Below are 18,149 nucleotides of genomic sequence, written 5' to 3' on the forward strand. Positions count from 1 at the left end.
AGAGGAGCATATCCTCTCCTGGTTGGAGAACAGAAACGGGGGTTGTAAATTTCCTAAGAGCAGGGCCTCTGTCTTCTATTCTTTGTGTCGCTAGCATTAGCCAAGGCCTAGCCTAATTTTAGTAAGCTTCAACAAATGTCTGTGAATGAATAAATGAATTAATCACTGCCTACTTGATACAGAACTGAACTGCAGAAGCTGCTCATAAAACAAAGGCAAGATTCCATATCCTACTTAGAAGCTACAATAGCTATAGGGACAATGATTAATTAGCCAGAGGGTAAGGGAGCACACAGGCCAAGGATAAAAAGATGTCTATCAGTGTCTAGACTCTTGGAATTCTTAAAAAATAATTATTGCCTTGACCAGGCTATGAGGAACCCAGGAAGCTCTTTCTCAAGGATGAATAGATGCATTAACACCCAAGGCCTTCAGATAACCCTAGGATCAGCAGGTAAGTGAGTCCTCAAACTTCTACTCATTTTCACCAGAGCCTGGTTGTTTAGAATGCAATAAATGTGAGCAAGGTTAAAACGAATTTTCAGGAAAAAGGAAAAATTGTATCCTAATGGTTTTAAAAAATTACTTGAAAGGCTTTTATGCTATATTACTGTATTTGATTAATTTGTTACAGGATTGTGATTTTATTATATGTCATGGCTAATGTTCTGTCATTCGAGTGATATCCAGCATGCATATAAAATGAAAACTCCTTAGCTTGGCATACAAGCCCTGTGTGGCATGTTATCAAATTAACTACTTTTCCAGAATCATGTCAAATCCTCTTCATATGCAACGTATGCTCCAACTATACTCAATTTCTCGTTCAGGTCTTAGTAAATTTGCATTGCCTGTGAATTTGCTCCAAACCAAAAAACTTCTATTCATTTATCAAGATCCAATTTCAGTGTTTTTCCCTCATCACCTGGTCTCTGAGAAGAGTTAATTATTTTCTCCCCTATGTATCTGAACATGGCTCTTTTAAGAATCACATATCCCTTTGTTTTATAAGCATTTCCTTACTTTTCAACTTCATGTTCTAAGCTGTCAGCTCCAAAATGGCAGGATGCAAATCTCCATTTTTATCCACCTCACCCTAGTTCAACAAATAGTCACTGGCTGCATAAAAATACCCATACACATGTATTTATGAAGTTATTACCAAATAACATATTGGATTTCATTGCTCCAAATAATTAACATTTAATAAAACAACTTGCCAATACATTGTTAAAAGATCACACTATGAACTTGCCTCCCAAATGGTTTTGTCTACATTTAGTTGTGATGGACATTTGCTCTGGCATGTGGGGGCCCAGGAAGGACAAAATCCTTTATACCTGTAATTACGTCTGTCTAGTCTGCCATGAGAAATGATTTTTCTAGTCTAAAAGCCTATGCTGAAAAAGCGAAGCTTTTGGTGATTTCATTAACATTTAAAAATGTTAACAATTCTGTCAGCCCCAAGTGAAAATGACTGTGTGAGAAATGAAAAGCTTGCACAACTTTGATGCTTGCTATTCAAGGCTCATTATCCTCAAGACTTTCATTATGCAGTGAGGAAGTGGGGTCAGCTTCACAAAATTCAGGAACAATTAAGAAAATTACTGTATGCAGATGTGACTTATGGACTGAAAATAACGAACTTTCTAAAATACTGTATTCAACAAAATAAATCAAGATGATGAAAAATCCACAGATGTTTTATAGCTTAAGGCAGCTTTTCAGTTATTCCTTGTAAAGACTTCGTTCAGGGTTTGGCCCACTTCCCTTGACCTTTTCCTGAACACTTTGAAACTTTCTCTTTGACTGTATTCCTCAGGGAGTTTAAGAAGTCCTGGGCATATTTCCTGAAGTTCTTTGTGTTCATTCTCAAACACATTCATGGGGGCAATAATATTGTCACTGACCCTTACACATTGTGAATTGCTGCTGGGCTCCAAACCTCACACTCTTTTTTTCACAGCTTTTAAAGTTTGTGGAATAAACATGTGGAAATAGCCACAAGGGCAAAGTTATCCACCAACCTAACATTTCACTAAAAAAAAGAAGAAGAAAAAAGAAAGAATAGATGAAAACTAGATGGTATCTAGGTAAATTTAAAAAACCAAACTATGTTTTTAATGTAGACAAAATTTTATTTATCTATCAACCACTCATTTTTCTTCTATAGCTACATTTAGTGTGGAGTGTAAATATAATAGAAAATTTCCTTTCTTTTTACATCAATATCAGTAAAGGTCTATTAAATGGTTGCTATATGCTAGGTAATAAACTAGGCTGAATAATAATATTTCCACATAACAGAATTTATATTTTAGTTCAGGAGTCAGACACAGGCAAATAATGATGGTAGAACAGGCTAAGTACCACCATATAATTTCATGTACAAAGTGCCTTGGGATCCTTGTGGAAGGAGGCACGTAACTTCAACATAAATTAAATCTTGAGGAGCCAGAAAGATCAGTTTGATCTTGATAAAATGAATCCCCTAAGGTAAAGACAACCTAAGTTAACAAATATTTCTTCCTGTAGTTTCTAAACATTTTTAGGATCCAACAGAATCATTTTTCCTGTACTCTCCAATTTATGTGAGACAAAAAGATGCTAACTTAATGTACTTTTCACAAGTGGTTTTTCCTGTCTGCTGTTTCCGATTGTCCTTTCAAAATAATGACTATTTTACATTATAAACAAAGGTTTGCTTATATTTCTGTTATAAAGGAGAACGCTTCTTATCCTAGATAAAATTCTGAGCCGCAACGATGTTCGAAAGCAGTAGATTAAATCTGGACAGCGGCTGTAAAATAAAAGTATGCACAGAACTCACTCTTGTGGAAATTCATTTTTAAATTGAAAAACATGGAAAGGTCAGATTAGGGTAGAACATCTAATTTTATCATTAATAGGTCACTAATAAATGAGTTTTCAATTATTCTATGTTATTAACAGCATTCTTTAGGGAGTGTGTAGGCTGTGCTTAAATTCTGCCATATATATATATATATATATATATATATATATATATATATATATATATGGTATTTAGCATGTTGCCTTGCACATAGTAGGTGTTCAATCCACATATATAAAATTAAATGTAAATGCTTGGACCTCCTGACCTTTCATCAAATAATCATCTTTTCAAAAGGCAAGGCACTATGAGGTTGCCTTACGTTCCTCAATACAGTCAAGCGTCCCTGTTCCCGTAGGACTGCTTAAAAACGGGGCCTCGCCTAGAGCTGAGCCTTCGTCTCTGAATGAGCAATAATTCTCTGATTTGGCCTCTCTGACTATACGTGGTCCTTTTCAGAAAAAAATCTAGGTCCCCTATAAAATATCCTTTAAGGATGATTTCCTTTTTCTGGGGATCATGAAAACCATTTCTATAAAATGGGCTATTCTTTAATTTAAATGGGCTTTTTTTCATCACAGCTTCTGAACCAGGCTGAGGAACTAGAGAGGAAAAGTACCTAAATTAAACACACACACACACACACACACACACACACACACACACACAATATATATATATATATATATATATATATATATATATATATATATATATGTATTCAATCATTTCCTGTAAGCTTTTAGCTCATTTTGTCTATGTATCTATCCATCTATCTATTATAATGACTTCATGGATAGTAGGATCTATTGATTATATAAATAGATATAGAACATAGGAAACTAAGGCTCAGAGAAGTTAAGTAAAACTCGACCAAGTCACACAAGTAGTAAGAGGCAGAGCTAAAATTCAAGTTCAGAGTCTGGCTCCAGGGTTTATGCCTTTAACCACTGCTCTATACTGCCGTCAACATCAATGCCTGAGAGGAGAGAGAAAGGTCTATTTCTTGCTTGACTAATTTTTTTTCTCTGTATAGATTTAGGGAGATGTTTTTCAAGTCTGTTGTTATGGGAAAATATGGGCAGGCATAGAAACACTTGTTTACTATCAGCCAAGCACAGTGTTAGGTACTTTTCATATATAATTTCATGGTATCTTTATTATCATATATCGAGCTATTCAATATTATCCCAGTTTACTGATTAGAAAACTGAGGCTCAGAGTTGTTAAATCACTTGCCAAGAATACACAAGTAGTAAGGGCCTAAGCCCGGGTTTAAAAGCAGGACTGAGTGTTCCCCACAATACACCACGTGCTAAAAGTCTGTAGATCAAATTCCAGGTGACAGATCATGAAATTCTAAACTTATGTAACCTGAAAACCTCTCAGAAATATTATTAAAGTTATTCGGAGTCAAGATTTTTGCCAAAGAGATCGATAGGGAAATTTTACTTCCTGTCACAGCCCCAGGAATGGAGATATGACCCAGGCCTTGCATCCTACCTTGACAGATACTGTCCTGAAGTGAGATTTGCAGTTTCCACGTCCATGCAGTTCATTGTGCTGGGAATGAGCGCAAGTTCTGGCTGGATCATGGTGGCTGTGGCTACAGCTCTTGCAACCAGTTCCATGGCATCTTGTACATAGTACTCAAAGACTGACTGTGTTGTTTTTCCATGAGCAATGAGCCCCAAGGGCAGACCTTCTGTCCTCAGTTCCTGGACGTTCTGGGAATCCCCCAGCACCCAATGCAGCTCAGGGGGCATTACCCCAAACTGGGTGGCCATTTCGAAAATCCGCCGGATACTTTCCATGTCGCAGCCAAACATCACCATCGTGGGTATGCTGTTCTTAATGCCCTCAAGCTGGACCTGCAGGAAACTTAAGAGATCCTCAGGGGAGGAGAGGTTGGCGGTGATGTTGATGACAGACCCGAGGTGGAACTTGGAATTATTCTGGGTAAGGAGGAGGAAGTCGGTGATATTCCAGTCTTCCTGGCAGAGCAACAAGCTAAAATTGTACCAGTTGTTCATGGTCAGGATTGAGACAGTGACATCAGCATCAGAACTTAAGGAATTTTCTAAACTCAGTTGTAGGTGAAGGGGATTCTGTATTTAAAGATATGAAAAAGAAGAATTAGAAAGCTTCGGCCAAAGATTATAACATAAGGTATTTTGTTTTCTTATGAAGCTTAATCCCTTATTTTTCCCTGAGATACTCAAATGTCTCTGGGATAAAATTCCCATTATTTGGAAAGCTGTGGGAATTTTAATGGAATTACTGATTTCTTACAACTGATTTCCTTATAATGTTTGCTAAGGGTGTCAGACAGCAGGGGTGACACAACCATACATACATTTAGTCTTAAATTTTTATCAATCTTGTCTACTTCCTTAGACTGTTCCCTTTGTGCATCCCATTTCTAACTATTGCTGTTATTAACCTGTTTGTTAAATTTTCCTTTCAGGTGAAATAACTGAAAGAAATTACTTTCACTTTCCTTTAAAATCAATAGCAGGGACTTGTAAAAGAATGGTGTGGAAAATGAATGCATCATAGTTTCCTAAACTTTTAGCCCCCGAGGAAGAATTTCTTCTAATACATGTGGTGCTATGATCTGAATATTTGTGCTTCCCCCAATTCATATGTAGAAATACTACAAATGCTCAATGTGATGGTATGAGGAGGTAGGGACTTTGGGAAGTAATTAAATCATGAGGGTGGAAACTTCGTGAATGACACTAATGCTTGAGAGGTTTCAGAGAGCTCCCTTGCCCTTTCTACCATGTGAGAACACAGTGAGAAGTTGGCAGTCTGTGACCCAAAAGAGGGGCCCTTGCCCAACCAGGCTGGCACCATGATCTCGAACTTCCAGCCTCCAGAACTGTAAGGAATAAATTTCTGTTGTTTGCAAGCAGTCTGTGTTCTAGCAGCCTGAACAGAATAAGACATGTGGAATAATTAACAATATATATACTAAGATTAAGTGAATAGTCCAACACTGAAGGCTTAATTACATTTCTGTATCTACTGAGACGGGATTCTTGCTGTGAAATGTGTGCTTATGTAACTTCCACCACAATTTTATCTGTTTATAGAACTCACCAACTCAATGAAGGAAGAGTATCTTATTTGAAGAGTCACAAGTTATTAATCATACAGGTGAAGTGGCAGCAGTCCTCTAATGAATAAATTTGTTAAACTGTTCTCGCTGAGAGCAGACATTCGACGTAACTATCCTTTAATATTGACATCTTGAGAATGTTTAGTACAACTTCTTTCACATTAGGTGCATGGTAAATACAGAGGGTGCCAAAAAAAGTATACACATTTTAAGAAAGGAAAAAACTGCATTAAAATTGTAATACTGAATACATACCGATAACAAAAGATGAATACAAGTCATGTTTGACTTCTGCAATTACAAGAGGTGCTCAAAGTGGTTACCATCAGTGTAATTTTCATACAGTTTTTTCCCTTTCTTAAAAGGTGTACTTTGGCACCCTCTGTATTGGCCAAATTGAACTAAATATGTTCCCATTGGGAACTATTGGACTATTAGACTATTTTTGAGAAAGTGCCAAACATTCAGGTCAATAATATAAGTAGAAAAATGAGAAGGACTTTCTCAGTAAAGTTTCAAGCCTTTGTACAAAAGGAAAGAAGTGTGGCCTTCCCTTACCTGTCAAAAAATGTGAAACAAGAAATAGAATTTGAGTTGAACTTTGAATTCTTTAAAGGACTAAAAGTGTTTTGATTTGTGTAGAATGAGGAGTGAAGATTCCAAAGGAATTTATCGGACAAAAACTATGACCAAAGGCAGTAAATGAAAGCAATCATGGTGATAGGTAGGACAGAGTCTTAAAATTTATTCTGAGATTTTGACTTTTGCCCTTCCAAATTAAGCTTCAAGCAGGGTTTGTAATGATAAAAACAGAACTTTGTGTGGGATCATCTTTAGGCTGCATTCAACAGGAAGAGGGGAAACAGGCCTTCCAGGATCTTAATTAGTGCTCAGTGCGTAAACTGGAAGCCAGTGTTGGAAATAAATGGTGCCAAGGGCAATGAGAAAAGTTGTGTTGTTGTTTGTTTGTTTTTAAATTAAAATGCAATGACATGATCAGATATGAGAGGCAAAAGAGAGAAAGGTGTCAAACACTGGGAGACATTATCCAGTAGGTAGTGCCTGGTTTACAGGCTTGAGAAGCTATATAAGATCTTGAGGTAAGAGGAATGAAAGCTTCACTTCCTCATTCCTACTAGTGATTAACATAAATTGCTCAAGAGTTTTCCGCCCTCCTCTTTTAGCTTTCTTCCTCTCTTTCTTCCTCTCTATTTCCTCCTCTGCTTTAACCCTCTTCCAGAGTAAAGAGCAATGGAAGGCAAGCTCTACATATACCTGGCAGGAACAAATTATTCCCAACTGTTTTCTTGGCCTCAGCTCCCTATCCTGTTGCCAGTTTTCTTTCTAAAACATAAATATGACCATGTCTTTCTTCCGCACCATAACCTCTGAATCACCCACAGGATAAATTTCAAAATCAGTAATACTGCTTAAGAGGCCATTCCTAGTCTTTAATCCTAAATACTCCAACCATGTACATCAAGACAAGTCATAGAGGACAATTTATTTCTCTTGTATGAGAGAGAGCATTTTCATGCCTACACAAATTTGATATGCTGATCTCTCCACCTGGGAATGCATTTGCCTGTATTCATATTCATCCCGCAAAACTCAGCTCTTCCACGCAGATTTCCAGAAACTAGTTCATGCAGCACTTCTAGCTGTTTCTGCTGCTGCTGATCTTTTTTTTCCCTCACAATAATTTTGCCCTGTTGATATCCTGCAGTGGTGAATTGAGCTTTTGTTGGAGTGTTCCTCTGACTGCTGACCAAGCAGAATTAATCATCTCATGTCTGTGTCATGGGGTCATTTTTGTTCATCCCTCTCTTTTACAGAACTCTTCACACCACAGTGTAGCTAACTGGTTATGTGTTTATCTCCCACCCCAGACTGGAAGCTTCTTTAGGACCAGGACCACATCTCAACCATCTCTTCTAGCACAGTTCTTAGTGAACCGGTGACTGTTTGTCAAACAGAATTCTTTTGGTTGTGTGCTTACTTCAAGTCCTGGGTTATGATCATAATTTCTTCATTGAAAGACTAAGAAGATCTTTCCTAACAGAGCTTCAAGACCCAGGATTTTGTGCCCAGTTGGAACAAAGGCCCATGATGTATTTCCTACAGAGGGATTCATTAAAATCAGTGTGTGAGGAGCAAGCTGTAACGGAGACAGGGATGAAAATGTTCTCCTCTTGCTAAATTGGGAAGCGAAATAGCTACTCATATTGAGCACTTAGCACCAGACAGAGAAACAAATGCATTTGGCATCAGAGAGTGACATGGGAGTAAAATGAAGACCGATCCCCCCACTCCCATGGATTATGATTAATCCATGTAATCACGCTCATCCCTACAAACGATTCAATTAAGAAATTCCAGATGTTGAAATTAATCCTTTCATAGATTCAAGGAACACAATTCTTCAAACAAATATTTATTCAATAATACTTTAGAAGTATCTAGTTATATTGTATTTATCTAGCACCTTCAGATGTAGCATCTCCCAATTTCTCTCCATATAATGTAAAGGCACAGGCACATGTGCATACACACACACACACACACACACACGCACACACACACACACACACACACACACAGATATGAAAACTTATAACACTAAAATTCAACCTTTATAGTAAAGGTTGATCAAATCTGGGACAAAAATTAAATAAGACCTATCAAACCAAATTGAAAAACAAAACCTATGTCTTACATATAGTTTGCTTTTTGCAAAGGGCAAAACCCAGGACCTGAAAGAAGGTATAATTTTTAAAAAGTTTTTACAGCTTACCTCCTAAATCAGAGATCCAGTAACAGAACAAACCAAGAATCAGGAAGCCTCTCTCAACCATGCAATAGAGTAAAACTGCCTCATAAGTACATTCAATTTATGTAAATTAAAATAAATAGGCACAATAAAGGGAGGTAGGGGGACAGAAAATATGAAGTTAAATAGAGCTGATAATTCTCCTTTCCCTAAATGAGTGTATATATATATATATATAGAATGTAATATATATATATTTATTTTTTTTATATATATATTTATGAATTGTAATATATACATATTGTTAAACATAGTTGTATACTTAAAACCATATATGCCAAACTAAATAGGCAATTTAAAGGACCTTCAAATGTAATTTTCCTACACTTTGAACTGAATATTTATTTCTACCTAAGATGATACGCTGCTCTAATCCAGATTTTTAGGGGTTTATTTCCATTATCTATTTCTACATTATTCTGGAGGCAGAAATGTCGAGAAGTCTAGGGCAAGAAGTATGGATGGGAAATAGCCATACTTAAATGCACTCATGAATGAAATCTCAAGTCAAGTGCAGAGCTGGAGGGAGAGTGGAGTCACCAAGATGACAATGCAGGTGCCAGTGTCAGAGGATTGCAAATGTGTTTGAGAATCATTCAGTGGTGCAGAGGGAGATTATTTCATCTGCTATGGATCAGAGTGGATTTATCAAATGTTAAAATTTCACACACAGAAAAGTCAGGCAAGCATGGTAAGAAAATTTGGAAAAAGAAAAATTATAGAGGGGCCTTGCCTTAAAAAGTATTAGAACATATAAGAAAATGCAATTTTTATGAAACATTAATAATTAAAACAGGGAAGTACTAACAAAAGGATTAACAGGTAAATAAATCGAACAGATGTAAATGAATATAAAGAAGTACATTGAGCTAATATACTATGTTAATATATTATACATTTAAGTTATAAAGGAGTATAGAAGAAACATGTGAGATTAGGAGTTGAAAAAATAGATTATTTGGAAAAATAATATCATTTAAATTCCTAATTCCACTATATATTAAAAGTAAATTCTAGGCCATTTAAGAGTGAAAATACAACGTCATATCACTAAAAGACCAAATAGGTAAATATGCTTCAGCAATCACAAAAAGACATACCTTAAAAAAATAACTACACTATACCTTATTTCTAGCATTAGACGCCTATCATAAAAGAAACATGAGAAACAGGAGGATATTTGCAATGAAATTGATAGACAAAGAGTTATATTCACAAATTATAAAGAACATTTACTAATCAATCAGGAAATAGAATCCTTGACTAATCTCACTCAATCAACAAAAACGCTTTTGTGCCTTGACCTCTGCAAAAAATTTCCTGTTGCCTATACAGTGGGTTGGAGATAGACGATACCTTACTTTTTCATTTCACATTTAATACTTAATTGCTGAAAATGACAGAAAGGATTCGTTTTTCTTTATTAATGTGAAGAAACAGGTAACCATGTAAAAGTCAGAAAATATCAGTGACCCTTTGATCCCATCCTAGATTTTTGTGCTGTCAGCTAGACCCTCTGTAAAGAGTAATGATGAATGCATATCTGAACCCATTCCAGATACTTGAAAGTAGAAGACATGATTGTAGTAAGTAGACAAATAGACATTTAATGTAATTATAAATTATGGAAATCATTGCACATGTAATAGGATGTGGCAAAACTGGGATGGGGGAAGAATGTCCCAAGAAAAGTTTAATAATTATGATTAGTAGGGATAGGTGGATGTAAATATTTTCATTGGATAAGCACCCCATATTTGGGACTTTAGAAAAAATAAGGGATGTCTATAAAGATGATTTGAACTCACTATATATAGGTAAACATATATAATGATTTATAAAAACATACGTATTTAACTAAGAATGTGGTCTTGTTTAGACCATTCATTCTTCTCTGACTAGGTACTATCTTTCAATATTTGAAGTCACCACCTACTCCTATATTCCCACTGTTTGATTCTGATTGTCCTCTTTCTTAGTATCTACAATGTTCTTAAGTCCTAAGCTGTCCTTGCTGGTGGTAAAGTAAGTTAGCTGAGCTTTTCTTTCCTCTTCTGAGAGGCAGTAAAGTATAGTGGTTAGGGTTTAGTAGTCAGCACAACCTATGCTTCAATTCTGGCTCCAACATTTATGAGCCATGTGGCCTTCTACAAGGTATTTAGTATTTCTGAGTCATAAATTCCTCATCTCCAAAACGAGGATAATATTACCTCCTACCTTACAGACCCATTTTGAGACTAAAATGTGAGAATGAGATAATGCGTGGAAAACGTCTGGCACAGAGTGAGGGTCAGTAAGTGGTAGCTGTCACAGTCGGCTTAGAGTTAAGTCATTGTGTTGGAAGTGCTTGCTAAAGTGACTGTGGGACCACTTTTTTCTTTGCTATTGCTTTTTCCTTTCTCTTGTCTACTGTCACACAATGGTCCCTGAAATAGATATCTTTTACAAATACCAATTACACCAAATCCTTAGTAGGAAAACAGCAACTCTATCTCAGGATGACAGAGGCTATTGATTTGGGAGATATTATGTTTACAGCAGAGTACCCTCTCTCCCCTACATTTTGGTAACTAGTTCTAGTGTCACAAGCGAAGAAATTTTCGGTGCCAGCAGTTGGAGATCCCCCATCGATCTTTGTTCTGCCTGAGAGCACAGATTCAGCTATTTTCTGGATCACTAAAGGTTTTAAAAACAGGATTGGATGCAGTAAAGAACAGGCCAGAGAGCTTTGAGATATTCCCTTGACAGAAGAAAAGAGGTAATGAAGCCAGGTATACTTCAAGAATGGAGAAAAGATGAAATTCTCTCAGTTGTTTCCTGGCAAGCAAACCCATTTAACTTTGCCTTCTAGGCCAAAGCTCAGAAAGCTCAAGTGAGCATAATATTTCCACTCCTTTTAAGAGAGACGAAATCCCCTTCCTTTCATTAGTCTGCTGATTATTAGAGGTGTTTAAGGGGCTCAGAACCAGCTTTCCATGCTGCTATCGCTTCTGCTCAGCCAACGAGGCTGCAGGACGTTTTCTGATTTCATTATCTCACACCTCATTTGACCTATATTATAGAGAGGTCTTTTTTTTTCTTCTGAAAATTAAAGCTTATTCCCTTAGAAGCACAGGCTTTTAAATAAATTAACTGTTGTTATGGTTGCATTAAGGATTCAGGCAAACATAATGCAGAGATCTTGCCCAGAAATTGTAATCTAATAAAATAATACAAATGAAGACCTAAGAACACCTGGTAATGTCCCTAGTGCTTTATGCATATTGTCTTATTTTATCTTCACAATAGCCTCATGAGGAGACTACAGTGATTAGCCTCTTTTAACAGATGAAAAAAGTGAGGCTCAGAAAGAGCGAGTTACTTTCCCAAGGTTGCACAGCTACTAAGAAAGAGAGCCTGGATCCGAAATCCAAACATGTAGGACTTACGCTTTTGGCCGGTACTCTATACTGCTCCCTCCACTTGATAAAAGCAACGTGTGAAGTAGAGCCTTGGCATTTTATAGTTTTAATTATTGGCAAGTAATCCTAAAGGCTCAGGCAGTCAATTCACTTTTAAGATGTGTTGTGGCATGGGTCAGAACAGACATGCCCTGTGTGGCTGGCACACGGGAGCCAGCGAGGGGGCTATCCTTCTGCCCAGTGTGCACCTGGCTTTCCAGACATTGTCTTCGTTCATCCTCCCATTTGTGACAACTATTGTGAAAGGGTAAGTCTTGAATTTCTTCATTAATGGTAATTTAACAAAGAAAGACAGTTGCATAATTAATGGCATCAGTTTTGTGTTCAGTAGAAGAAAATTTGGAAAAATTCACTTAAAATTTTCATTTAGATTTCACTAAATTTCATGGTTGAAGCTATAATCATGATGGTGTTCAACCAATATGTATGAGGTTGTCAACAAAGATTTTCGGACTTATACCTCAGGATTTTGCGTGATATTTATCAAACAGTACAAAACAGTAGTAAAATGCAGCGAATGCTTCATACGGCAGGATTGTGGATGCATGGTGCAGTTGACCTAATATTGCCCATCATGCTAGGTGCGGTCTATTTCACTGAAGCAATATAGGGAAGGCTGGTCTCCCCTGGGCTAGAGCAGACGTGGTAGATTGGCCCAGTCTTAGGAAGAAGTGTTGACATGCATAACACTGTCATCAATCCTAGTGGATTCGCTCCTCCAACAAAACGTGTGTTGAAAGCCTATTATCTGCCAGGCCAAGGATACAGAGATGTATGTCTACAGGCAGAAGCAACAGGAGAAGCATGCATACAGTTCCCTTTGAACAAACTCAATCTTTTTTCCAAGGCCAATTTCCAAAAAGGAAAGGCAGGGGCATAGCAGATTGGTTCGTGGCAATTACTCAAGCTTCTTGCACTGAGCTTTCGATCATGCATTGTTTCCCCCATTCGAGTCCCATCTAATTATTGACACTCCACTAATTCATCTGTATCCTCCCCCCCCCACTTCTGCCTTTTGTTCCCTATGGTTATACTGTTTCTCTCGCTTGACCCTCGGTAATCTTGGAAACCTTTGGCTGCCACTCATGCTCTGAGTCCTCTTCTCCCAGCCCACTTATACAAGATACACCTATGCAGGTGCAACCCTTCAGGCTTAGTACTGTCATCCACTTGGGGAAGGGAGGGCTTTGATCGAGAGCATATGGCTACAAAAGATATGCCGTCATGTGGTGCTTAGCAGAACAGTCAGCTCAGGCAAAACGTCCCAACATAGGAAAGGGTGAAGCAGCCACAGGTAGTCATTGGAAATCTGGGCATCTGACATCACGCAAGACTATCAGCAAGCAACAAAGTCCAAAACCTTGGTCTGGGGTTTAGAAGATCACTGCAATTCCCAAGAGAGTCCAGAGGAGAGAACATGGTGAAGTAATTCAGATCTTTGTTTGAAATGTGGTTCTGCCATTTACCAGTCACGTGACAGACTCTGTGAAGATCAGGAAGCCTCATAAAGCTTCATTTTCCTCTTCTGTGTGATGAAAATAATACTGCCTGCCTTGCAATGTTTGTGAGGATTAAATAACATTAATGTATATAGAGCATCAGTACATAGTAAATAGTATGTGGTGGTTTATAAACAAGATGATAACAATGCTGATGAGATTAGGGACATTACACTAAGAGAACTGACGTATAAGGGCTAGCTACACTGGTATTTTCAGTTTATTTGACAAACAGTTGAATTCCTATTTTGATACATATTTTGTGCCAGGCATTGGATACTGACTACTGAGGCTACCGTAGTTAGTAAGACCAAGATGGTCTTTTCTTTCATGGAGTTTAAAATCTAGAGTGTACTAATATCACATAGTGAGGAACAGTTTAGATTATGAGGCAAATATTTCACAGCCTTCTTGCCTACATTTGAATGAGCCCTGAGCACTGGGGCAGGAAGGACCAAGTCTGCAGGTGGAGGTCAAGGATAATTGGGAGGACCATGGATAATTGGGAAGAGAGGAGGAGGCTAGAAGAAGGCAGAATCTGACAATCAGGGAGGCTTCATCACACGTCTGATATGTAGTAAGTACTTGGTACAAGTAGCCTTATTACTGCTGCTGCTGTTATTATTATTATTAAAATTAGCATACTTCCTTCCTTGGGCTGGCATAATTGATCTTTCTCCAATGACTCACAGCATTCTGATGTCAACACCAGTCATTGTGCCTGGCTGCAGGACCATGACACACTCAGAGCCTATGGACACAGCTGGTTTCCACGTTGACTGAACCAAATGGAGCTGAGCTTATGGTGATACCAGAGCTCTTGAGCCTCTTTAGAAAGTGTATTTTCTCTTTCCTGCCATGGTGTCAGGTTAACTACTATCCCTTTTGATTGTGTCAGCATGCCTACCTTTAACACCTTCTTGCAGCCCCATTTAATACGCTTGGAGCTAGGAAAAGAGAGTAATGATCATGTCATAATTTGGTCTAAAATAAAAGTAAAGTACATCAAAACCATCCTATAAGCAAAATGGATGAGCTTTAGCAGGATTGAAGAGGCTGTGGATGGATTTGAAATCAGGATTATTTTGAGGAACTTGACTTCCATTTCTTCAGCTGTGACAAGAGAATAATACTTAACAGTCAACCAACTACTTCAGGGCAGAGTGGGGATGACATGTTGTTATACATGTGAGTGCTTTATGAAGTAAAGAACACTATAAAAATGGAAGACACAACGCATCTGAATGTGTGTTTCTTGGACAGTAGGGGGTGGCAGGATCAATAATATAGACAGAGGTAAAGGAGACATTTCTGGAGTAGAATTTTAAAGTTAGATATAATTTTCAAATTCTATGCCAACTTTTTCCATCTTTATATTAAGGAGAACAAGATTATTTGTTACATTTTAAGAACTCTGGAATAAAGATATTGGCTTAAGACTGATTTTAGTTCCTGTATCACCACCCAGGTTTGGTCAAATTAAGTAATATTTGAATGAGCCTACACGTTTATATGTATCAGTAGGAAGATGATTTACATGGTAAATAAAACTTATCAAAATATTCAAATTATTTTTATAGACACTCTTGGTGACAAACTCTGGCATATTTTCTTACAAAAATATTTTTATATTTTTGACAAGTGAGTTCACAACAGGGCCAGGAACTATTGAAATGTGCACCAGATAATTAAACTGTCTAGCATGCAAGTTAAATTTCCTCTGGAAATGTAATTATGTCAATGCAGCTTAAAACCATTATTAAGAGATGGCTTGTGTCACATGCTAATTTGCTTTATTACACTAAGAATGAAAACTCAGCTAAATGCTGATTATTTCTTTTTTAAATACCCTCTAGAACTAACACCACAGTTGACATAAACTTTTTTCCTCAATTCCATAAGACTTTTTCTTTTTTTTCACAGATACAAGTACATGTTTTATACATTTAAATCACGGTTCAACTAATTGTGATGTAATATGACTTTTATATATACTGGTTTAGCACCTCATTTTAATTGCATAATTATAAAATCAGTTTAACTGCATAGTGGCTTCTTATTTCATTTGGAAATTTTAAAAGTTTTTAGTGACTCACATTCATTACGTGCTACCTACCATTGACCAGTTCAACACTAGAAATAGTATTAGCATGCCATTAAACAGTAGCTCAGTAAATTTTCATTTTAGCACCTTATTTCAAAACATGTGACCTACTAATTATGATTGAGCTTTGACGCAATGACATTTTATTTCATTTGTATTACTAAGCACCATTAGCATAATTAATTCTTTATACCTTTCAAATCCTTGTTCAAAGTAAGAGGGCACTGGAAACGTTGAATTTAGTTCTTGAAGTCACTGGTGACAGAGGCAGTACTTTCTCATGAATTAGTGATCAAACTCAAAGGCTCCTGAAGCAGCTCTGGTGACCTCAGGTCCAGGACAATGAACTCTAACTGAACAGGCCTGTGTTCTCTCAGGATGGTCTATGTAAGCCTTGTCACTGATGAGGAAATAAAAAAAGACCCACTTGGCTAGTTTTCAAATTTAAGATTTGGATTGCATCTGGTCCTGTTATGAACTCACTTGCCCATATCCATTCAATAATCAGATAATCATCAGATAGGGCAGAAATATTAAAGCTTGAATGATTCACCAAAAGCCAATTATGCACTTAGGATTTTATCATTTGGTTTGGAAGGGACCTTAAAGTTCACCTAACCCAAATTCCTGATAGTTTATGGAATGCCATGAATTAGTCTCTTTCTTTTAGAAAGGTTAGTAATTTGTTCAATTGAGGTGGTCTGTCTTCATTACGGTGATTAGTGAATATGACTACATTTTAATATTTATGAATATCTACTTGGATTTAATGTTATCTCCTGAATTTTAAAGGATTCAGGCTCAGCCTAACTTACACATTCTAATATCTCTCTGTAGTCCTTAAGACACAAGTAATTACCCTTTATAAGAGATGTATAAATACGAGGTACGGCAATGAAGTTCACGAACTCATCCTAGAAAAAGTGCTACATACCTCATTGCTGAATATCACTAGGATCACCTTCGAAGTACTCCCCTTGGAAGCTATGCACTAACACCAGTGCCTAGTCCACCCTTCAAAGCAATTTTGGAACTCTTTTTGTGGAATGACCATCAGAGCTGTCGTCGTATAACACTTGACGTCCTGAATGTCATCAAAATGTCTTGCTTTCAATATTTCCTTTATCTTTGGGTAAAGAAAGAAGTCATTGGGGGCCAGACGAGGTGAGTAGGGAGGGTGTTTCAATACAGTTATCTGTATACTGGCTAAAAACTCCCTCACAGACAGTGCTGTGTAAGCTGGTGCATTGTCGTGATGCAAGAGCCACAAATTGTTAGCAAAAAGTTCAGGTTGTCTAACTTTTCACGCAGCCTTTTCAGCACTTCCAGATAGTAAACTTGGTTAACTGTTTGTCCAGTTGGTACAAATTCATAATGAATAATCCCTCTGATATCAAAGAAGGTTAGCAACATTGTTGCAACAAGTTCACTTAGTTGTCAGACATTCATAAATAGTGCACTGATTTATGAATTCAATAATTTTTCTTCTCCACTGTGACAAACATATACAACCATATCATGTCTTGAGAGCACAGATATATTAATTATTAATATATTTAGTGCTAAAAAGAATCAATCGAATGAAATGAATTTTCTGGGTTTCCATCTGATTATATGAACCCTGAATTGTCTTTTTCTGGAATTATTTACAGTCCATGTATATTCATTCTGTTAGCATTATTTAGCCTTTATTGGCACTATTTTCTTTGTATCTCTTACATATCACACTAAAAGATTTTAGGCTTTAAAACGGCAAGAACCGCCAAAGACCATCATTATGTTTTCTAACTCAGTCCAGGGAACATAGATCCACAGTCTCAGGGACCTTGAGAGATCTTTATTATTTCCAGGAAAGAAAAAAGAGAGAGAGAGCGAGAGAGAGGGAGAGAAAATTGATAACCTTGCTTTTATAACATAGTCCATCATCTCAAAATGCTAAATTCACAATGTTGATGGTTTTCTCTGATATCCTATCTCTTGTCCCTCTTTCCAGATTATGCAAGACCCATCAGAGCAGGCTGTTACATCTCTGTGTATTCCAGCCCTCATGCTTATCTCCTTTGAAACACAACAGTGGTGTCATCTTGTCCTGTTTATTCAATTTTCTAAGTATATCTTAGTTTTCTTTTATCTTGGAAGCCATTCCAAAAAGCTTGGAACACACAAGTGCTCCAGCTCTCTTGTTTCCACATCCATGGGATACGTCATTTTCTTTGCCTAGAACACTCTTTACCTTCCTTTTTGCGTCACTAATCCCTTATCATCTTTCAAGGCTAT

General features: G+C 37.1%; 1 protein-coding gene across 1 annotated transcript in view; it reads right to left on the reverse strand.

The window, feature by feature from the left end:
• GRIN3A (glutamate ionotropic receptor NMDA type subunit 3A) overlaps positions 1–18,149 on the reverse strand; it is a 148,874-nt gene that overhangs the window by 96,413 nt on the left and 34,312 nt on the right. Inside the window, exon 2 of the mRNA XM_019729259.2 lies at positions 4,358–4,962. Within this exon, the coding sequence (XP_019584818.2) occupies positions 4,358–4,962 (605 nt within the window). The remainder of the gene's footprint in view (positions 1–4,357; positions 4,963–18,149) is intronic.

Source organism: Rhinolophus sinicus, linkage group LG04 (assembly GCF_036562045.2).
Source record: "Rhinolophus sinicus isolate RSC01 linkage group LG04, ASM3656204v1, whole genome shotgun sequence".
NCBI lineage: Eukaryota > Metazoa > Chordata > Mammalia > Chiroptera > Rhinolophidae > Rhinolophus > Rhinolophus sinicus.